General features: G+C 41.0%; 1 protein-coding gene across 5 annotated transcripts in view; it reads right to left on the reverse strand.

Moving 5' to 3' along the window:
* Window positions 1–24,220, reverse strand: part of HIVEP1 (HIVEP zinc finger 1) — a 120,888-nt gene that overhangs the window by 24,284 nt on the left and 72,384 nt on the right. For all 5 annotated transcript variants that reach the window (XM_066324618.1, XM_066324635.1, XM_066324612.1 and 2 more), the window contains one exon: window positions 1,487–7,422. In XM_066324618.1, the coding sequence (XP_066180715.1) occupies window positions 1,487–7,422 (5,936 nt within the window). The remainder of the gene's footprint in view (window positions 1–1,486; window positions 7,423–24,220) is intronic.

Below are 24,220 nucleotides of genomic sequence, written 5' to 3' on the forward strand. Positions count from 1 at the left end.
ATTATTTTCTCAACTCACCCTGTAATTCTGAAACTACTTCTTCCTGTCACACAATTTCTCTTCCTATTGCTTTTCTCTCCACTGACAATGCTGTATCTTAGCAAAACATTTAGTAGACATCAAAACAATCCAGGATGACCTCTGACAGCAGCAGTTTCCGTCCCTCAACACCCACACCAACAGGGGTCTTCTCCCAAGGCTGTGGAATGTCTCCCGTAGAGTGACTGCTGGCCTATGGACCCTGAGTCCCAATGTCTGGGACATTTTGCTGATGGCATTAGGACAAGTTACAGTCACTTCTACCCCCTTGCCAAACCATTCCCATGCCTTGAAGGATCATGGAGAAAGGAAGGTCTGTGGCTTTGCGGATGCCCTGTTTCTACAAGCTCCAGTGTGTTTGGCATCAAAGACATGGTGTATGCAGCACAGAGCAAGGAAAAGCACAGAACCGTGCTGCATGCTTGAGAGAGCTTTACAGCTTCAGTAGGTGGGACAATAAAATCCACTACTGCCTCCATTACAGAGACACTGACACCTGCTGCCATAATGTGGAGCTAAGAGCCGCCTTCACCCACACGCAGCAGTGGTTCAATAAATAAGGAACTCCAAATCCACTCTCAACGAAACAGCTTTGGTCCTGTCCATAGCAACTGTCCAGCAAGTAAAATCTTGATCACATTTATGCAGCCTCAAAACAGCTAAGGAAATAGAAAGAGACAATTTTGCTCTTTGGATTCCAGAGCCACTTTGGACTCTGGAATGATGTGGTTTTTCATGTGGGTCACAACCTTTGCCTACATTATATCCTTCGGCACAAGATTTAGTGTTATCTTTGGAGCCGTATCAATCCAACAAGTTATCGGTGGTTTTATGACCATTTTGTTTAGTGGCCATTTTGTTTAAACCTTAGTATTTTTGCTATTATTTCATACCACTGATTAATCTAGGCGGGAGAAAGGGAAATAGTATACTGTTCCTCTCACAATTAGATGATCAGTGATGGTGAAAACTGTTTTCATGATGTATCCATGGACACCTGCTCAAGCTGAGCACTCTTCTGAAGCAGAAAATACTCTTACTGTTATTTCCTAAGCTAACTTTTAAGGCAAAATATGCAGTTATGATCTTAAATTAATTTAAGTTAGAAGTGTTTAAAATACTAATTATATCAGACTTATTTTGTTCTACCCTTTGCATGACAAAAAAAAAAAAAAATAGCCAAACACATTCCTGCCACAATAAACACCCAATACACAGATTTAAACCCAGGAACTAATCTCCATTAAAAATTATAAATCCTTATGAACAGGTTTCTTAATTGAATTACTTAAGATCTTTTTAGTAGTTTGGTTCAGCACAATTAGAATAATAAATAAGCACATATATGGTATGTGTCAGGCATATTACATTCTCTAAAATATGAAGTATGACTTCCAAAGCAAATCCTCTGTAAATGATCAGTATACATCAAACATAGCTTAAGTACCTTAGTCAAGCTGTTCTTCCACTTGCTTGAATAGACCAATACATCAGATCTGGGGTGCGTAGTTCTTGCTAGAGTGTACAGTGGTTTTTCAACTTTTTGTTTGGAATTGAGGAGGGAGAGAGCTACCTTTGTCGACAAACCGAGTGGATTGGGGTTGTTGGGACTAATGGTCCATGTAGAATAGGCGGAGATTTTTTGATCATTTTGCAGCAGATGCAATGGTTTTCTCTTCATGAGGTAACACCAGGTAAAATTCGTTGTGGTCTTGAGGCTTGGGAACGACAACCTCTGCACTTCTCCCGCATTCATCACAGCCAGTGTCGCTACAGGCTTTGCTTGGCCCGGGCTGCTGACACGGGTGCTCTCATCACTGCTACTTGGGGACCTTCTTTCTTGGCTGCTACTTACAGCCTTGAGAAGAGAACTCTGGCTGTTCACTGGAGACAACTCAGAAGGTTTCCTAACTACAAACACCTGTGAAGTGAAAGACTTAAGGTCTTCAGATTCTGGTGACTTCTTTAGGGTTTCTGAAACCCCAGTGTCAGACGGTTGATGGTCAGGCAGGTCTGAAGCACTGGCCTTGCTGCCTTTTTCATGCTGTGTAACAACATCAGGATCCAAGAGGTGATTTTCAAGAGGCTCTGTGGTGCAAACCTGTCTTACCAAAACTTTCTTTTGCTTACTAGTAGGGTCATTCGATCTAACATTCACTGAATGCAATGGTCTAGCATCTGTCATACAAGCAGCTCCATTCTCATCTTTAACACGTTTTTGCTGTTTTTCCATGGCAATATCTAAACTGTTTGCTGGGGAAAGCATTCGTTTACTTGAAGCTGTAACTTCTGGTTGAGGGAAGAGTCCGCAAACTGGCACTTTCTGAATGATACTAGAAGAGCTTGACAAAGGTGAACTTCTGGTTCCACTTTCCAGTGGCGAATTTTCAAATTCAAATGAATTTGGCAAAGTCCTCTGATGATCTTTGTGAGATTTTGGCAGCTGAGTTTTGCCTTCAAGCGTTGGCACTGTCATAACATTTGTTTTGCAGACAGACTGATCCTGCGTCACTAAAATGTGAGGCAGGGGTGTAACAGTTGCGAAGCCATAGGATGGCATACTGCTCTGAATACGGACGGGAACCACAAAAGGAGCAATCTGATGTACCTGACTGCTGCAGTTATTAGGAACAATTTGCTTTAGAGGAGGCACAGAGTATGGATTAGATATGTCAGAGAGTTTTGTCTGCACTTCAAAGGAAGATGCATTCTGGTCCACTCCAACTTGACTTGGACCAGTCTGAGCTGATAAAGTATTTTTTAGCAATTTAGAAGAGTATGGCTCACCTATATGCAACGTTTTAACTTGAAGTTGATACTTCGGAGCAAAACAGTCCCTTTTTTCATCAGGATGACAAGAAAGTGAGTTTGCGCTTGCTTGCTCCCCTTGGGCTGATGTTTTAGTAGATGGTTGGGAAAGCTGATGAGTCAAGGATGGCTGGCCTTGATTATTCAACACATGATCTAGAGGCTGCTGAGCTGAAGACAGGCTAGCAGGATTATAATTTTGAACCGCTGAATGAGGCCTGGAGTTAGTCTGTGAATGCTGAGTACTTGAAGGAAACTCCACTGAGGATTTGCCAGAAGTCTGCAGCCTGTGCAATGGCACTGTGGGCACATCTGTGGCATGAGCTGCCTGCAATGAAGAAGTCGATTTCACTTGAGGTGGTTGATTTTCTGGAGCAATATTTAAAGATATTTGTCTTACAAATGGCCCCCTCCTCCTTTCCAGCAGAGGCACGTGTCCAGCAGCTCCATTTGCAGATGACACTTTTGGAGTGGCTACCTCTACAAGTGGGACAGGTTTTGATGGAGACATGCTTCCACAGTCGAAAGACTTACTCCTGTAGTCCACAACCTCCATCGAGGGCTGCGTGCAGCTGATCTGCTCTGAGGCGGCACGTCTCATTTCCCGGTAATGAGGTCCAGGCACTGCCAGTGCATGTGAGCCAGCAGGAATCATGAGGAATTCTGATGACTTACTAACAGAGTCTGCTTTGGAAGGGTTCTCAGCCTTTAAAGTTTCATCTTTATCGAGTGAAGTTGAGAAACTGGAGGCATGAGACAAACTACTCTCCCGACTTAGGCTTCTGGAAAGTGTGGAGTCAACACTTGATTCAGCAGATGAATGTTCTATTTCAGCCAACCGAATTCTCTTCTTCTTTGGTGGAAGCTTTTCTGTTGGCAATTTTGACAGCGTTTCACTGCGTTGTGGCCAGTTAAACCTTTCTGTCTTTTCTGGGTCGCTGCTGTGGTTTTCTTGCTCTCTGTCTGGTTCTTCTGTGACCAGTATTTCAGGAACCTGGATGTTATGCTGGCGAACAAGTCTTGAAGACTGAAGTGGTGCACTTCTCTCATTAGAAACTAACTGGCTCCCCTGAACTTCCCCTCTAGGCAGTTCTGATGACAAGGGTTGGTGATGCTGGGGAGTGCTTAGATGAGAGTGTCTGTCTTCTTGGATTACAACTGTATTCAAAGAGCGGTGCTTTGCAGCCTTGTTGGGCTCCTGAGAAGAAACTGGTGATACTCTTTCAAATGAATCTGATTTCTCAAATGAGCTATTTCTGCTCAGTGAATTCGTGTGCTGTATTACTGAAATGCCAGTCCCTTGTCTTTTTAACTCCACCTTTTCTTGCACAACTGAACCTGCTTGCTTTTCAATGAGTGGAGCCATCTTTGGCTCTGTAGTCTGATCTGCACCGCGAGCCACAAGCTGAATTTGGGAATTCTGAAGCAGAAGTTTGCTTGGTTGTTGTGGTCCTACCACAGTTGTGGCGCTGTGTTTTGACAGACTGGAAGAATTTGCTGACTTGTTTTGGCCTTCAGTGTTCTTTGATGATACAGTTGTATCATTTTGCTGTGGGTCGTCATCATCACCAACACTTTTCATTTTCCTTCTTTTCCTTATCTGGGTTGTCTGCTCCCAGACACCAGTTGAAGTTGTGACTCTGTAGTGTAGAATTTGAGGCTGTGTACTGTTTGGAGCAGTTTTGTGCTCAGGCTCTCGGATTGCTGCTTTAGTTTTAGGTCCATGCAACTCTGAACAATAAAATTTCTTGTGGTTTTCAAAATTTTCCAGTTTTCTGTATCTGTTCCTGCAGGTTTCACATTCAAACATTGTTCCTCGCACCTGAGGGGATTTCTTTGTTTTTTCTAAATTTGATCCCTGTGCCAGGGATTTGCTTCTTTGCAATAAGGATTCATTTGATAAATTACACCCCAGATAACTTTCTTCTACAGATCGCACTGGTCCAAGACCTTGGCTTTCACCAGTAGAAGAATCTTCTATTGCTGCCTGTCTAACCAGGGTCCGAGGATGTCCACCTTGGTTCAGTGGAGTAGCAGGTCCCGACACAAAAACATCATCATATAAAGAACCTATTTTATCATCAAATGACTGGCTTCCTCGAAGAGGATGAGAGGGAGGTACAACATTAGGAGGTACTGCTGAGTAACTGGTGGTAGGCATGGAATTACTTCGTGTTATAGGTAAACAGTCAAGGGATGGTACAGAAAGAAGAAAAACTTGCTTGGATTTCTCAGTGGGTGTGAAAGGAGACTTTGGTATATCAGAGCTTGAGCTAGTTCTTCTTCCCATGGGCTTTAAATCAAACTGGAAAGAATCCTTAAATATGTAGGATTTTGGTGAATCTATGCTTCCTCTTCTTGAAAGAGATGTTCTTCTTGGCTTCACACTATCTAACTGTTTGTCATCCACAACAGCTTCATTATCAGAAATTAATTTTGAGATACGCTCCTCAAGAGTTTTTGTTGCCAAGGGAGGTCGCATTTGCCCAGAGAGAATCAGATTTTTTTCAGCACAAACAGTTTGTACCACCGATGCTACCATGCCACTTGCTCGTGGCACACATGGCGGATTTTTATTTGGATCTTTCTCGGAGGTCAACAACCCCCTTACAAAAGGAGCTGGAGGGCTCATTGTTTGATCGGCACTTTCGGAACGAGAAAAATAACCGGAATCAGTACTACCTAAACTTCTAGGGCTCAGAAGACATTTTCCTTGCTGATCTTGAGAACCATCAGTTGCTTGTTGTCTCTGGAGTTGACCATGCACTGGTCCTCCTGTAGGTCCTGGTTGTTCCTCTAACAGGCCTGCTTCTACTTTCTGATGCTGCTTTATGTCATTCTCCTTGAATGGGGCTGTATGCGTTAAACTTGACTGAAGAGTTGTGACTTTAGAATCTCCTTTTCTCTGTGCTGCAGCAAGCTCAGGTGCTGGCTCTGTCACTTTTGGGCTATCGGCCCTCAATGGAGAAACATTTACAGGATGAACTACTACTTTTGGTAAAGCTGCCCTTACTTGAGGTTCTGTATCATGTAATGAAGAGTCACCTTGTATACAGTCTGCGTTGCTTAATGGAATAGGGCTTCCTTTCTGCAGAGTTTCTGCACTTGAAATGACTTTCACTAACTGTGTGGGTTCCAGTTCTTGATCATCTTGTCTTTCATCTGCAGTGCCTTCATCTTCACTTTCACCGCTTTCTTCCACATCTGAATGAATGCTAAGTGCTTTGTCTGAGTCATGAGATAAGAAGAGGCCACCTGAATCTGGTTGTAGGACAAGTCCAAGTTTGATAGCATGTGCATGAGATTTTTTGTGCTTGTAGAGATTGCTTTTGGTTTTAAATGAAAACCCACAAGTCACACAAGGATATGGTCGCTCTCCAGTATGGGATCGGATGTGCTTTTGGAGAACACTGGGCTTGGCACAGGCCCGATTGCAATACTCACAGACGTATTTCCCTAGCTTTTTAGGCTTCTGGTCTTTCAAGAGGTTACATATTTGTTCTACACCATGGTTTACAACTGATGCTATCTGGGCTGAATTATACACGGGACCTATAGACAACTGTGTTGAACTTGATGTGTTAATTGACAATGGTGAAGACGAACTAGCTACTAGTGGATTTTGAGAAAAAACCTGAGTCACAGTGGAAGATGAGGTGTGAACGACAGATGAAGTTACTGCTATGCTGTAGATCTGCTGGAGCTTGGGGTTTTCTTGACTCTGCTGTTGCACCAGTGACCTAGTTAAACTTGGACACATAACAACCTGGTGATTTTGCTGACTGGTTTTAGTAATAAGGTCTTGTGAATGAGAAACTGATTGGCCTTGTGCTTGTCCAGTCTTGGCTGCTGTTGCTACATGCACATTGTTCAACGTACATGGATAATAGGGAGGTCCAGCTGGAAACTCCTGCTGTGACAAAGCAGACTGATTTTGGACACTTATTGTATTGGACATGAGACTAGAAGAGGTGCTTACAGTTTTATTTGGTCTCAGTTTCTCTATCTGCATCCCATAAGGGGGGCACTCTTGTGCTAAGGTGTTCAGTTCAGGCTCCATAGCTTTTAGTAAGACATCGAATGCAGTACGTGTACATGGGGACGACGTACTGCAATCAACAAAATTAATACATTCATTACTGTCAGTCTTTGTATTACTTGATGAGGAGTTTGAGGGAGGCTTCCTCTCTGCTGAGTTCAGTTGGTTTGCATCAGTATCCCCTGCCGCCTGTTTACACAAATCTAAGGACTGATGCGTCAGTGAAAGCTTTGCCTGCATTGATGTCTCAGATTTGGCTGTTTCAACACTTATCTCACCGCTAAGTGCTCCCCCATTTTGTTTGGTACACTGACTTCCATTTTGCACAGGCAGGTGATCCTGTGCCTTGGCATGTTCGGAGGCATCCGGAAGAGCTTTTAGCGGTGAAGGGTCTACATTTTGCTTAACCTTGGCTTCAGCAGGGCTTCTCAAAGGCGATTTTGGTATTTTTTTAAGATGGTTTTCAGACACAATCTTTTTTCTTTTCACACCCTTAATTGTATCTTGGGTTCCTCTAGTGCCAGCATCGGTGATTTCTGTTAAAACACAAAAAGAATAAAAAAGAATATTCAAACTGGATAATGCAGTATAGTTTTTATTTGTATCATTTTACCATCTCTAAGTTTCAACAGTAAGCCCTGGGGCAACAGGACTGTCTGTCTCTCCAGACTCCAAATACTTTCAGTTAACAGTAAATGTATTTTAGAGAAGCTCCTACTTTGTTTTCATCTAAAATGAGCAATGCTATCTAACTGAAGCTTGAAGACATTACAAAAGTAATTCACTATAAGAAAAGCTTCAAAGAAAATATAAGAAAAGGAAGGCTACTGAAGGAATATTTTAGCAACTCCTTTTCAGACAAGTAAAAGAAGCCTCTCTCTTGCACTACAGTTTAAGAATTCAAATCATTATAGGAGGAAAACGAAGAACCAAGACACATATGTCACGTTTGTCACTTTTTCCATCTATATGTTCCCATAGTCAAGGAATGAACACAACTTCCTTGTGGTTATATTTGTAAGTAGATTTATCATGGAAATGGCACAACCACCCACACCATCTGTCAAATACTGTATTTCAAATCTCCAATTACTGAATTTCAATAGCATTTCAGATGAACAACTACTGTGGATGAATAAAATCAGTCACACTTAAATGACTTCCTATTTGTGCATCATGAAACAAAATAAACTAAATTTGAATTATTTCATTACTAGCTACACTTGTTGCTGATTTTAAGCAGATAGGCATGCAGAGTTTCAGTGGGGTAGGGAATAGCAAATGAATTGGAGCATTATTCAGAAGAATAATTTTGTAGAAAGCACTTGTATTTGTAGACAGCCCGATACCCTCTATCATGAAAATCACAAATAGACTGAATTTCAGTGTTGATACACAAAAGTGTTTATTTTAGTGGATACCCAAGTTACACACCTTTGTCTACCTCAAACGTATGATAATCTCTCAGCTAACTTTTTAATTTTACTTTTATCCTAACATAGACACAGTCACAGCCACTGCCTCCACTAGCATCACCGGTAGAGTAGAGGAAGCTAAATATTAAATGGATGTAAATTAATTTTTTTAGGCTTTAACAACTCCTTCATCATGCTGTTAGCAAAACTCCTACTTGTCTGACTGCCAATATTAAAAGCAAAGGAGGAATCTGACATGACTGGAGGGCTGATGGCTATGGGGAGGTTCAGAAACACACATTTTGGGAAGCAGCACTGAGTAACCCCATGCAGTTTTTCCTGCATGAGTAACTCAGGAACAGAGGTTCATGTGCACTTCTAGGTAAAGAACAGCCTCAAAACAACACACAAAGGGATGAAATTCTCACAGTCAACTTCACAAGGAGGCAAGTGGAGGAATCTCAGACTTTCCAGTACCCATCATCTCTATGGCCCCTTGATCTGGCACAAGGACTCTTGCAGAAACACCAGCTGGATTCCATACTGAGGTGGGAGGAAAGCCAATGCATTGTGTGCATCTGACAAGAGATACCATAGCTGATAAATCCTGAGTGAAATTCCTGCTCTGTGTAGAGGAAATCCAGGCAATGCCTACAGCTTTTCTAGCAGAAGAGAATGCAAAGTGACCAGTAGGGGGAAAAAAGCAAAGATGTTATGTTTTCTCCATGCCAGAGCACAACCCAGCTGGGATGTGTGGTAATGCCAGACACTTGGAATTTCAAAACCTAATTTCTGCCAATTAAATTAGACACATATATTCAGTTAGGGGGAACGGATATTTAGATTACCCTGCAAACTGAAAGATTAAAGACTACATATAACACAATAGTGCTGGTTTTGGCTGGAGTAGAGTTAACTTTCTTTACAGTGGCTAGAATGGGAATTACAGAGTCTTGGCTGCTGGCTGGGCTGAAACCACAGCACGCATAATTCATTGCGAATGTGGAAGCTCCACAGAACCCGACCCATTTCTCTCCCAGCCCCTCTAGAGAAAGCTTACCTATGAAGAGTAAGAGTCTGTTTTGCCACATTCAGCAGTACCATGAAAGAGATGCTTGAATACCTTGCCAGAACCACTGGCTCCAAATCCTAGTTCTGGTAACTTTGTGCTCCTCTTGGGCATCCAGAAAGAAATTTCTGCAGTAATTGTTCACTTAACCTTTAAATGAACTTTGGATTTACTGCTGTATCATCAAAACCTGTTCCTATTAGGCTGGATTTAACATATTCACAGCAAAGCAATCTTCCACCACTGAATGGTTTGTACTTTCTATTACTTTACAGTTTATTAGTGACTTACACTAATAAGTTATCATTCATATTATTACGGATGAATTCTTTACAATTCACAGTCTAATGCAACTGTTTTTTCTTCAATAACAAGAAAAAACAGTTTTACACGAATCAAAGAGAAAATAACAACGTAATTATATAAAAGTGTGCTTTTAGCCATGGTTTGGTGATCTCCCTGAAATGTGGCCACATTAATTGCGCGTAAGTGATTTGGTTCCTTTTATGCACACACTTTAGCTTTTGTGCTGTCACAATCACGCCTCCGCACCGATCATACTGTCAATGTTTGTACCGGAGCAGGAAGGGAAGAGCTGGGCAGATTACACAGCTAGGAAAGTAAGAGTGCCACGAATTGCAAACTTCCAAGCAAATGTACACAAAAAAGACTAAGTTGTTTCATACTGCAGCAATCGAGCAATCAAATGATGTGGTGCTTCCTGATATATTGGAATATTCAATGCTACTGCTTCTGGGTTTCAACCATACAGTGACAAAGAACAAGGATACTCAGCCTGCACAATGTACCAGTGAACTTGAAACTAACACAGCAAAAAGATAAAATGTGGCTTACAAAAGCCTTAAAGGAAGTAAAAATGTATCTCAAATCTATCAATTAAGCAATTAAAAAGATTAATTCACCCTGAATAACAAGATCAGAATTTTCCATAATCTCTTCACTGCTTTACTTTTAAAAATGATGTTCCACACTTGCCAGAGTATAAAAATTGTTTGCGAAGTTGAAAAGAAAAGAAAAAAGAATAAACAAAAGGTAAGTTATGCATTGGATTGCATATAGAACAAGGTTTTTTTTTTTCAGTCTTCACTGTAATTGTGCTGCTTCTATACCAATAAAATTCCATTCTGAAGGAATCATGAGAACAAATTTCTTATTTGTATTTCTGCCTCTAACATGTTTTGTGATCCCACGGGATGGAGTCACAGAATTGCTTCAGTGTATCCATCTATAAAATCATGTAAATGTACACACTTGACAAAGACTTTACGTGGTTTAAAAATTTGTTAAGTCCTGTGTTCTACCCTACTCCTGGATAATTTAGAAATATCTACTATTATTCTTAATGGAAATATTCACCTTATGTTTGCTAACAACGAAATTTCTAGCATATCTAGAGAAAAAAAAGAACTACCAACAACTTTGCTTCACTTATTTTTAGCCTGTCATTCTTTTTGTATAACTCTTTGCTTCCCAGTTTATGCTGAAAATATTCCACTACACGTTTCTTAATCTACAGCTCCATGATTGCACAAAGGTCAACTGCATCAGTATTTCCAGATGAATCAACAAAACTGGCAGAAAGCATCTGTCCCCAAATGCTAAAGACTCCTCTGCCTTGCAACTTTCAGGAGTGTGATGACTTGACAGGGCCATCCATGTACCCACATCCACAAACTGAACGAAAAGAATGTAAAAACATCCTCATGTGGAAAAAAAGTATGAAGTTGATCTGTTTTTCTTTCTTTCCCTGCCACACCACGTGGTCTGCTCACCCCCTCTGCAGTCACCCAGCTATTCTCATCATTGAGTGGTAATTCCCCTTTTCCCTGGTGAAGTGGTACTTTTGAAAACTGCTGTCAGCTCAATCAGATGTCTAAAAAGAATCCTTCTCATAAGCTGTATTACATCAAATAGGATTAAGTTACCCAGGCCAGGAGAAGAGGGGACAATGCCACTGTGCTCAGTACCTCACTTTTCACATTCCAGGGACACCACAGCATCTCTTTTGTGCATTGCCTGGTTGGCTTTGTTCTGCCTGCTCTCAAGATTCTCCACTTAATTCCTTTGCTTCAGCATGAATTCTGCACTCAAAACATGACAAGAAAAAGCTGATGTTTCTAAACATGATTATGTTCACCTACAATTTCTCTGATGCACTTCACTCTATGCACAGGAAATAGAATAAAAGAACAGGTGTGATGGTGCAGATAGCAATCTGCAGAGTAACTCAAACAGCAAATAAGGGAAGTTATAAGTGATCTGATTTTTTCTTCCAAAGCATTTACTGGTGAACCAGACTGTGTCTTGACAAAATTATCTCAATGGTTTTATTTAAGTAACTCCCAGAACTGCTTGTCTCAAAGCCTACATGTTATTATAACACCCACTCTCTTTCTCTCCTTTCTAATAGAGCTACAGGTTTGAACTTAAAAGAAAAAAGAGGGAATCAAGGAAGGGCACCACTTTCCTTCTCCCTCAGTACCATCCTGTGCACATGGAGCAAGCAACTATCTATCCCTGCAGACCAATGAGCACTATAATTTTCATCTCAGGCACTCACTTCACCTTAGAGAATTTAAAAAATCACTGTTCACTCTCATACAAAGACCAGACTTTCAAATCCAAGCGCCTGATCTTTAGCTCCTAATCTGTACTCTGGCTCTCAAGTCTCCTCTGAAAGTCTTCAACTACTAATTGATGTCTTATATGAATGGCCAAGAGGTTACTCTGACACCCAACAATGCTAGCGATCCAAAGATGGAAGAGTTCCCAAAAGAGGGAGAAGGTTACTAGGGATCTTATTCTGATTTAAGCTAAGCTTTACATACTCTTTAATTTTGATTTCACCAAAACTATCAAAAGAACTCATGAATCACCTCACTGGATCTGTTTCCATTAATAAGTAAAGAACATGATTATGAAATAAAGAAGTAAGTCTTGGCCAGTATAAGGCCATCAGAACTCACATTACACGCAGCAAGGAATAACTAAATGTTCATTTTTTAATAAATTACCTTTTTAGCTTTATACTGCTTCCTACATGCTAAGTACAGCCATAAATATTTTTCCCTAAAATTACATTTCTTTCCAAACAACAAAACCTTGATTACATAATCAACCCATACAACTATGAAAATGTTCACAGCCAACAAGTTAACACAAAGACTTGAACGTGATTAACACAAGTGCCATGCTTGATTTTAAGTACAAATAGAATAGGATTTAAAAGCAAATTACCAACAATTTTAACAGTCTTATTTCAGGTGCCTAATTTCAGACGTCATGAAATGGCCAGAGGGTGGTCACTTCCTGTCTCAGAGGTCAGGAGACAAGTGACAGAACTTGGGGCACTCCAAGTCAGCAGTGGTATTTGAAAACCCCTGTCAGCAGGATTAATGCATGTTTACGTACTTTTATTACTGAGAACACCAGTCCAAACATATCTAGAGCAGACCCTTAAAAACACTGGATTTGTATGTAAAGCACATTTTAACATGAATTAGTTGAAAAGAAAAGTAGGGAGGAACTTTGACATTCAAAGGCTAAAGCAGTATGACAGGGATTGGATCAAGTGTTCCTCTGTGCCAAAGTCTGTCCTTTAGCTCATACCAGCAAGCAGCAGCTGATTCCATAGGGCATGGATAAATTGAGTATGGCTTCAGGATTTCACAATGTCTGTAAGCACATGATTTTTTTTTTTTTTTTTTTTTTTTTTTTTTTTGTGTGTGTTTTTAACAGACAATATTGATATGTGACCCATCAAAGGTATTGTACTGGCTGTCACGCAGAGGTTCCCAAATGCTCTTTCAAGGGTCATTTCCCATCAGATTTTTGTACTGGAATGACTATTTTGTCAGTGTAATTTCTCATTATTAACCAAAATACCTAATATCCTATTAACAGAACCTCCAGGAAAGGTGCACATGCATTAATATGTAGTGCCATTTGAGTAGTGCCACTAACTTTGAGTAGTGCACTAACTTGCACCCATTTGAGTAGTGCCACTAACTTTGATGACAGCACACATTTTTGTAAAATCAAATTAGATTTTAATGCCCCCTGACAAGTCCACAAAATCAATGTTTCTCGAGTTCATATATTAAAAGTAATTGTACAGGAAAATATACATTGATCTATCCACACCAAGAAATCACATCCAGTACCTCTGCCACTGAGTGAGTTTTCCAAACTGAAAATGGGTATTTCATACCATCACAAAACAATTCAGGTGGGAAGGGACCTCATAAAATCTCTAGCCCAGCCTCCTGCTCAAATTAGGGCCAACTATGGGATCAGACCTGAGTCCATAGGGCTATGAACCATAAAATATTGGAAACCTACAAGGAGAGAATCTACACAGTTTCTGTGCACAACACCTTCCACTACTTGACTGTCCTCATGGGGAACAAACCAGTTTTCATCACTCTTGTTTCAACTTGTTCCTATTGCCTCTCATCCTCTCACCATTCTCCACTGTGAAGAATCTGACTCCATGATAACCATCTCCAAAACCACCTTTTCTCAAGCCTGAATGAGCCCTGAGCTTCTCTTCAGAGGACAAATGCTCCAGCCCTGATGGCTGTGGTGCCTCAACACTGAACTCACTCCAGGTTTCTGATGTTCCTCCTGCACTGAGGGGAGTGGGACGCTGCTGGTGTAACTCGAGTATCTAAAAGTGGTCTAAGGATTGCTGAGTAGAGGCAGGCAATTCCTTCCCCTGATCTGGTCATGCTTTCATCCACGCAGCCCAGGATGCTGTGGTCTCCCCTGCAGCCAGGTGTGCTGCTGGTGGGTGCCCAGCTTGCTGCCCACCACATCCCCAGGATCTTTCCACAGAGCTGCTCTTGGCTTGTCAGACCCCAGCCTGGGGCTTCTCCCACCTGGGTGCAGGGCTTTGCATTTCTACCTGTTGAACCACTCCTCTGGGTGTCCACCTAGCCAGACCTTGCCAATCCCCCCTAGATACACCAGTACTGCGGGAAACAGTGTCTCCTTGCCCCCAACTTTAAAATATAAGCCATTTCATCATCATTATCAGAGCTTGCATCAACTTCCATTGTTATGAGACTGGAATAGATCAAGCTGAATGTCTGCAAAGTACTTTTGCTCACATTCATACCCAAGACACCGTTTGCATGCTTCCATAGGTCTTCATCTTGTTAAGTCACCACCATCAGAATACACACCAATGATACATTCTCTTGCTACACCAGAAACAGCATCCCCAGGAATCCTGCTTTTCTCTTTTCCTTTTTGCTTAATTCCTTTCCCCATTTGTGACTTTTAGCATCGTGAAACAAATTCCACCACTAAATTCTGTTCACATTTCATCTTACTAATGGCAAAAATAACAGGCATCTCAACAAAAACAATACAATATAAAAACATTCTGCTCATATGGAATTTTGGGGGTTTCAACTACCGACATTCCAAGAAATACCCATATTTCTAGCTACTAAAACCAAGTAATTGCTAAGAACTGGCAAACATTATTTAATAATGTCTAGTACAAACGGTAAAGTTTAAACTACACAATCTACTGTTTCCACGAATTCCATATTTATAGGAATGAATTGTGAAGGTATGTTACCTATGAATGTAACATCGAGGAAAGGAAGAAGTATTTCTTGCCTTTGAGTAATGTTTCCTTGAAATAATAGGCCTGCCTGTACTTCTCCTGTGAGGGAGAGTGAAGCTGATGTGGGAGTGAGCAAGGGGGCTCCTCAGCTCCCAGCTTTCAGGACCGCCCTCACCAGTGTTTAAGTTGCAAAGTTACACTGAAGCTAAAAGGGGAGAAAAATGTTCTGGACTGATCGAAGCTACAGTGAAGAGACACAGATACGATCCAGTTCTTAATTCAAACCATAAAAGGTTCCCCCCACCAAGAAACAGGAACATACATAACCTCCTAAGTGAAATAAAGCACCTGACAGGTTTAAAGGTTCCAGCCACAAACGTGTCCTCTGGGCTAGTCCTTACATATGGTGAAATACCATTTCGAGGGCAGAGAGCAGAGTGGATTAGCATTATAAATTGTGCAATAACATTTTAGCATAAAGAAACGGAGACACCTTCGCCCCCAGGCACAAGGCTTGGACTTATCAGGAAGTTCTCCCATGATACAGTTTCACCTCAGATGTGGGAGCCTGCCAATTCTTGTTTGGCCTTGGGACAGGTAAAGAGTAAATGATAAGCTGCAGTCTGGAGCTGTCTTTCTGGTGGCACCTTTTCAAGTCATGGCTACTCACATTAAGACACCTTCTGATGAGGTGGAAAGGACATGATTGCTAACAAGACCAAGAAACACCTTCTTTAGAACAGTTTGGTCTCATTTAGTACATCTTGCAACTCAAGTGAAGAAAGTAACAACCAGCAGTTTTTTAGCCATAAAATCAGCATGCTTGATGAGGAAGACCCTGAAAATCAAACAGCAATAAACATCTGACAACTGAGGTAACACAAGGGCCTCAACTGAGAAATTCCAACATCCATATGCAAAAAGGAATCAAATGCAACACTTCAACACATCTGAAAATCTCTGACCAAAGGGAAATAGAATTTCTGTATTCCCCCAAAACAATTAATTTCCTGCCCAGCATGACACACATCAAATGAAACATGACATTTGATACTGATCAAGATTTCCCACTATTATGGTGTAAGAAACCAGCAGAGGCTGAACCACTGTGAAGTTTTATAGGACTTGACACTGAAACACAGAGGAAAGGCAATGCAAAAACAGCAGACACTGACCACACAGGCTATGGTTAATGTCTAACTACACACATGAAATGGCAATGTATGAACATTTAGCAAGGGCATATACCACAGCATTTTAAACACCCTGAAAAAATTAAAAATATTTGCCATATTAAGTAGCCCTATGGCATTCATGTACTGGCTCTGCATTATAGCCCTCTAAAAGCTCTATATTCCTAATCTACACAGAACCCTTCATACTAATCTAAGAAAAGTAATCACATTTTAAGTGCTGTTAAGATAAAGCACATTGACTAGGAGAAAGTGGCGAGACCATGCTATGGTAGCTCACATCACCAGCAATCACGGCCTGAGCAGCTCTTCCTTGCTGGGCAGTCCAAAGACAACCAAAAAGACATGATGCCTCCCAAAAGGCATATTAATGACAACCCAGTCAAAGCTAAAGCAGAAACCAGTTCCACCTAATTATCCATGTAAAAATAAAAGCTGCTTAAATATAAATAGTTAAAGAAAGTACACTGCCAGACATTAACTAAAATAGCTCAACGACATCCTGAATTTTTCTTTTGAGTGTCAGGCAATATTGTCAACAGTTTCACAACTAAAGTACCTGTTTTTAACTTAAGGATGTCCAGTTGTTACTAGAAAGTTAGGATTTGGCTAGCAAATCATTAGAACAACTTTCATCTCTAACACTGCTGAAGAAGAAAGACCATGAAAACAGAATGATAGGCTGATGACACAGCAGCCAGTTTAAGGGTTTTCAGCAGAGAGCAACTGCTATGTGGTCAGATGAGACACTGAATACAAAATATCCAAACATGAATCTCGGGAGAAAAAACAGAAATGAAAGGAAGAAGATGTTAACTAAACCATCCTTGCACATAATGATGTTCAAACAGAACAAGGTCCTTAGTCGCATTCTCTGCATTTCTTTAACATAATCCTCCATTTGAAAAGCAGGGATCAAATGGAGCAATTTCCATACTGCTGTAGCAACTCACTATGAATGAAGAGTAGGAAAGAGCTCACACCTAACAACCTTATTTAAAGACAGAGAAAGGAATAGGAGTTTTGGCAAAAAGAGCAAGAATAGTCCCATACAGCAGGTCTTTCTTTTGGGACTAAATGGTGCTGTGAACACGATAAAAGTAGAGTAAAAGTCCATTTGACTGAAATCTAGATGCAAGGGATGTTCTAACCAAGGAATATCCAGACTGTGGAAACTGGTTTTGTTGTGCTGCAGGCGGGAATGATGATCTCCCCAGGGTAGGTTTGCTTCAGCATCAGTGGGAAGCCCCCAGTTCTGAGACCTCCGAGCTACTCAAGAGTCCTTCCCCCAGCCTCACCTGCACTTTATCCACAAATGTGCACAGTCTCTCTTTTTGCCCTCTCACACATCCATACATTCATGGAGATTCCTAGGAAACGCTCCATCCAAGTCAGCCCATAAGCATATAGTTACCAGAGTATGATACATTTTATCCAACTCATCACTCATCATCCATTTATATATTATATTTTCCCTTCCAAAGCAGACTAAAGGAAACTGACAACTCCCTGAGCTAAAGGAGTATCAGGAAAGCATGAAAAAACCCCACTCATTACTCATATGCAAGGCAGACTACAAGGAAGCTAACAAGAAAAAACCTTGCATTTCCACAACTGGCTTGCTCCCAGCTCGCATCAGCTAAAATTAGCACCCTATTGAATTTACTATGCGCGTGTGCGTAGGTATGCTCTCAAATTAGCCAGTTTGTTAGCTCAGCATCCTCCCACCACAAAAATGAGCTTGTTCTGGCCTCAGATTCTATAAAGTTGAAAGAAATCCTTCTATTCATTAAAGCAGGACTAAGCTCAAAATGTTGCTTTGTCTGAAAACATAGCCACTGATTTAACAATGTACTGTACAATGGATTTGGAATAGGTATTTTCCATTTACTATCAGGAAGATGCTTTTCCAATGATTGTTTTATAATGTTAATTTGTAAAATGTCCCTTTGAAAATTATACTTGCAGGTTGGAATCTCTTTTGCTGAACTGTCACTCAGAAAATTTGCCATACTTGTCAGGAGAAGTCAAAATACTATTACTTTAATATCCCATTAATGTTTTAACCAGGTTCTCATAATAGCTCCAAAGGATGAAATTTTCAATTGAAAACAGTAAATCTGTTCGTCTGCCTGTCAAAACAACACCAGCTCCAGCTATGTCTAGCACCAGCAGTGGATATACCAAGCAGATTTCATCTGCTAGTAGTCTAAACTAAATGTACTAATCGAAGAAAATTAAAATAGAAATAACAGATACAGACATTGACTCACAATACAGGAGGTTCACAGGAGCCAGAAAACTTCCCTGGGTCAAGCCCATATTCTAACATTGTCTCTCTGAGCACAGAACATGTAAACATCTCCATTTTATCAGTTTGCCCCCACCAGCTAAGTGCGGACATTAAAATGTACTTAACTGTTGAAGACGAGCAAAGAAAAATGAGGTTAAAGAATATCAGAGACTATTTCTGTTCCCACACAAGTCAGGAGAGTTTTCTCACTGTTCTTTGTGGGCACAAACCCCTGCATTCAATGTGCCTGAAGACAGAAGGGACCTTTCAAGTTGTCACTGTTGTTATTAGCAGCACGCAACATTTCTTCAATGTGAAAACATCAGAGATTATAAGAATAGATGTGACTTTATGAAAACGTGAGATCTTGTCTGACATGAGCTATAGGCACGAAGAGTTCCTGCATTAAGCCAATCATAGATGTCTGAGCTGATGTAAATATTTTAGGAAGACATTTCAGTTTTGAATTAAAGCCTTATAGATTGACATATAATTTAAATAAACTACCTCTCAGATAGATGTACTGACATACTTAAATGCAGATACAAATACTTGAAATCAGGTATCAGGAAAATGCACAAGTGAATTGCTTGAAATCCCACTGCTAAGTGGTAGTTTTGAACACTTGGAAAGGAAAAGCTAGGTAGTTCTGGTGTATGCAAAAAAACCCAAACAAACAAAAAACCCCCCCAAAACAAACAAACAAAAAAAAACCAACAAAAAAACCAAACCAGCCAGAAAACCCCCAACCCCCCCCCCCCCAAAAAAACCCCACTATTCCTCTCACCAGCATTAAGTAACAAACACAGCATTATTGCAACTTGAAATTTTTGAAGATTATATACTTCCATTTAGAATGACTGTATTTCTAGCCCATAGGGTTGCTGAAGATAACGATGAAAAGATAAAAGAATCAAATGGAACTTTGGATCTTAGTTATGTACCTTGCCCAAAAAGTAAGACAGTTTCCTACAAATACAAAATGGAAAGAAAATGTTTTGGACTAATGATAGTACCCACAGCAGCAAATGATAGTACCACACAAGAGCAAAGAATCCAGAGAGTTCCTGTGCCTTTCGAACCTCCTGGAAAAATTCAGGCAAGCATCTGTGGAGGATGACATCATGCTAAGCTAGTAAATCAAACATATAAATTGTCTAGCATCACATTTCCAGATTTTTGTTTGCTATCTCCCCTTCTCATTCTAATTCCTGTTTCCCCCAGGTGAAAGAATACAGTACTTACTGCAGCTGTCTGGCTGCATTCAGTGCCAGGTTTGATGAGCCTTTGCGCAACCTAGTCTAGTGAAAGGTGGTGCTGCCCATGGCAGGGAGTTTAGAAGAGGCTAGAACTAGATGACTTTTAAGGTCCCTTCCAAGCCAAACCATTCTATGATTCTGTGATGGCCTAGGGAGCAGGGCATATCACCCGCACGGAGTGCTCCCACCAGCTTTTTCTGGAGACGTGTAGTGGCAAAAGGCAGGAATGGGAGTGCCTGTGAGGCGGGGAGAGAATGGAAAGGACCTGGCTGCTCCTTTGGGGCCAGATGGGCTGGTGAGTTGTTTGTAAGCTGGAATGTGACAACATGAAAACAGCAGCAATCTTTAAGGTAAGACATATGCAATGTTTTGTTTATCTAAGCAGAATGCTGTTGTATCTGTAATAATTTATTTCAAACTCCCTCTATAATTTTCCCAACTACATGCAGTAATTTAAAAAGAGGAATAATAAACTGGGAATGGTTTGGAATAACTCTGAAGATACAAAATATGTCTACCATGAATCTGCAGCAGAACACACATTTGTGAACTAAGTCTCATGGTCACATTTATAAAGACAAACCTTCTCACTCAAATCTCAGTGCTGTTCAGTTTATGAAAAAAATAACATTCTGGTTAAAAAAACAGCAGATGGGCAAACAAGGTAAAGGGCATTTAATTTTGGTTGCCTCTCTTCCATGCCAACACACTGCTTTGAAGGGACTGCAAGTGTGGGAGGGGAACATATGTGCATGTGGATTGTGCATCTCAGAGAGTATCTGGTGGTGAACGCAATCTCTTTCCCTTTCTTTGCGCAACAGCTCAAAGGTCCTTTCACCCCACGGGTGGCTCCACACAGCTACACTGGGACTGAAGGAAGCAAATGGAGAGTCATGTTCTGCATGCAAGCAGCGACTAGAGACACTCCACCAAACACTGTTTCAGCCTTTATGCTTCAGAGACAGATCAGCATCTGCTGAAAAAGATGATGAAGGCTTCAGGCAGCTCCATGACAGACGCTGGACATAAAGGTGTACTTCAACAGCACCCCAGAAGTTGCTAGGACCTTGCTGGAGTCCAAACCAGGGCTTTGAAAGGTTCTGTTGAGGTGGTTTCCCAGTGACCACTGACAGAACCTACGGTCATTTGAACAATCACTGAACAAGTTAAGTAAAGCTCTTGAACCTGCCAACAATGTTCCTGTATCTCAAGATAAATGTGAAGAGGCTCTACTAATATCAAAGCATAAGACTCTGGAAAGGGAGCTGATCTGAGTGAAATTATGATACTGTCTTAAGGACAAACCTGTGGTACCTCTGAAAGGGAATGGTATCACCGAGACAGATCTGCCACAACTGGCCTCAGGAATAAATGAGAGCAACTTAGAAATGCATTTTCACAGAGTAGAAAGTGACAAGCTATGCTGAGGATCTAAAACTGATGATACAGAAGAATGAACAGCTTAGTGTTTAAATTCCTGCATCTCCAGCTGAAGGCAAGAAACTGAAAAAGCTCTTTAAGGAATGTGGAAAGCATGGAGTGAGAAACTACAGCAATTTGACTGATATGCAAATAACAGATGCAAATGGGTGCTAAATAGACTTCTGCACAGACCCTTTAACTCAAGAGGGTGCTCCAAAATGAGTATCACTATCAGAACTGGCAAACTGCAAGGGACCAACACAACGCACTGATCTAAAACTTAAGAAACAGCTTATTCCTTTCTGCTATTTATGGCATTGCCTTTTCTGGGGTGAGACTAGGTATGCTGCAACAAACTGAGCCACTAGAACATGGATCCTCCTCCTTCATGCTATGGAGCACAGATCTTGAAGGGAAGCTATTCCCATGCTTCGTCTGAATAAAGTCAGTTGCAATTTTTGAGGTAACATGTAACACAAAGCCTCAAATACATACATATATATATATATATTTGTATATATATATTAAAAAAAAAAAAAAAGGCAAGTGCTTTTCCTTGAAGCTAGAAAGAGAAAAAGAGAGATACCTTTCTGGGAAGAAATCAGGAGAAGAGACTAGCAGATGCCTGCATACCCTTAGAAGGTCTGGAAGCATGAGCTCAGGGTGTATTTGTTATACAGCCTGCAGAGACAATCAGTAACCTGTTTAAAATTTTACCTATTGAATAGCTACAGACAATACACCCATCTCCCCCTTTCCTGCATGTGCTCATTATGCCTGGGCTTCAGCTAATTTTCACAGAGGCTCATAGGAAGCTCTGTTTTGGATTTGTGCTGAACACAGGGTTGGTAACACAGCGATGTTTCCATTCCTCCTGACCAGGGCTTGCACTGTGTCAGGGCCTCTTCTGCTCCTCACATCACCCTACCAGCAAGTAGGCTGGGGGTGCTCAAGGAGCTGGGAGGTGACACAGCCAGGACAGGTCACCCCAGCTGACCCAAGGGATACTCCAGACCATATGGCATGATGCTCAGCATATAAAGCTGGATGAAGAAGGAGAAAAGGAGGTGGACAGGAGGAATGATGTCATTTTTCACTGGACAAATGCCAGTGCACCTCTGCTTTCCTGGAGTGGAAGAACACCTGCCTGCTGATAGGAAGTGGTAAATGAGTTATTAGTTTTGCTTTGCTTGAGTGCCTCTTGCTTTACCTATTCAGCTGTGTTTATCTCCATCTACTTTTGTCACTTTTATTATAGTGATTCTCCCCGCCATCTCACTGTGGGGGAGTGAGCGAGTGGCTGGGTGGGGCTTAGTTGCCAGCTGGGGCTAAACCTTGATACTGCAGGAAGACAAAAACTCGATCTAACAAGCACAGCAGCTTATTTGGAGGGATGAATTCACACTTGACAAACAACCAGGACAGCCTGCAAGTCTAAACTCCAATGACGCTGATGAACACATGCATATCCCCAGTCCATCCCAGACCACCCTACAGTCTGAGGACACAGCAATAGCCATGAATGAGAAGGAGAATGAAGAAATCCATCTTCCATCTTACCCAGTTTATCTTTTTTGGTTGTGACATGGCAAGAAGCAATTGAAATGATGGAGTCCTAACAGCCTGAGAGACTCCAGGACTGGTAGGCAATACAGAGTATATATCAGGCCATGAGATGGTCCTTTTGGAAAAATTTCATCCAATTTCTGGCAAATCTTGGTGCTGCTAGAGTTTGTCACCAATTTGAGTTCCCTGAACATTTTCAAAAGCAGAGAAAGAGAGAGATTTAGGTGACAGTCAGCATTGCTGACACCAAGTCTGGAGCCAGCCAAGTTAGTTTCACTCGTCCTTAGGGACACAATGACAGTCTTGGTGGCGCTGATGTACTGAGGACCTAGAGTGCTGTGACAGGCAAAGAACTGCTGCAATGAATAAAGCAGGGAACAAAATGCTTACAGCACTTCAGAGGCTGGACTGTTTCTGAGGATGACCAAATCAGATGTCTCTGTGGTGATCACAATCTGACAGAACTTGACTTAACTTGTCTGGAAGGAAGACACAGAGACATCCTTGGAAGCAGGATGGCCACTGACAGGTTAAAGATAAAGCAGTTGCATTCACCTGAAAGCTTTCCAGTCCATAATATCCACTGAGTCCTGCACCACAGAAAACTTTCACTCCATTCTCAAGGAGAGATCTTGTGTAGTTCAAGCTCATCATCCCTTTCAGGTTTTAAAGAACACCATGTGGAGCAAGACCTTCTTTATCACACTAATTAAACCCTGGGTCAGAAGTTGAAATTCAGCCCCAAAGTAGGGGCACACTCAGGTGTGAAAGAGCGTTGGGAGATACTGGCAAAAATAAGGAGAAGTTTCTCCTCCTGAAAATTCAGAGTGGCAATTGGGCAGCAGAGAGAAAATGAAAAGACATGAGAATCAGCCACCTTGCACAGTCGCTGAGCAGGCAGCTGAGCACAGCCCCTAATGAACGTGTTTCTCGTCTCAAGTGATTATTTAAATCAAGGCCATTTGAGTTATTTTTCACTTCAAAAAATAAAAAAGCAGCTGCAACTTTATACTAAATAACCAAAGTACAAACTTGAAAACTATGTCTGCCCATTTGCTGTCTCATTTGTGCTTGAGTCTTACTCCAATTTGCACTTAATTGGATTACTATAGCTAATGGCAAACTGAGGTGTTAAATACATGTATTTCTGTAGTCAATTAAATTCAATTAAATCCCACACATGTATAAAGTTATGACTGATCAGAGCACAATGCTATTCAGTAGAAACTCAGCATGAATAAACGTATGAAAAACTCCTCCCCACAAATACATTGTGCCACTGACAGCTCCTCTGACACAGCAGCAGTTAACTTATGATAAACTCCACAAAATTACTTTTCTTAATCATTCCAGATAGGAAATAAACAAATCTAAAGTGATCTAGATGAACTGAAAACCAAAATAAATTAACCAAGGGGAAAAATATACAATCATACTTCACACAAATCTGTATACACTGGATTGTGATTACAGTAACTTATGTGAATATGTGCATATTTTTTTTACTTGTTTAGCTCA

This window comes from Sylvia atricapilla, chromosome 1 (assembly GCF_009819655.1).
Source record: "Sylvia atricapilla isolate bSylAtr1 chromosome 1, bSylAtr1.pri, whole genome shotgun sequence".
Classification (NCBI taxonomy): domain Eukaryota; kingdom Metazoa; phylum Chordata; class Aves; order Passeriformes; family Sylviidae; genus Sylvia; species Sylvia atricapilla.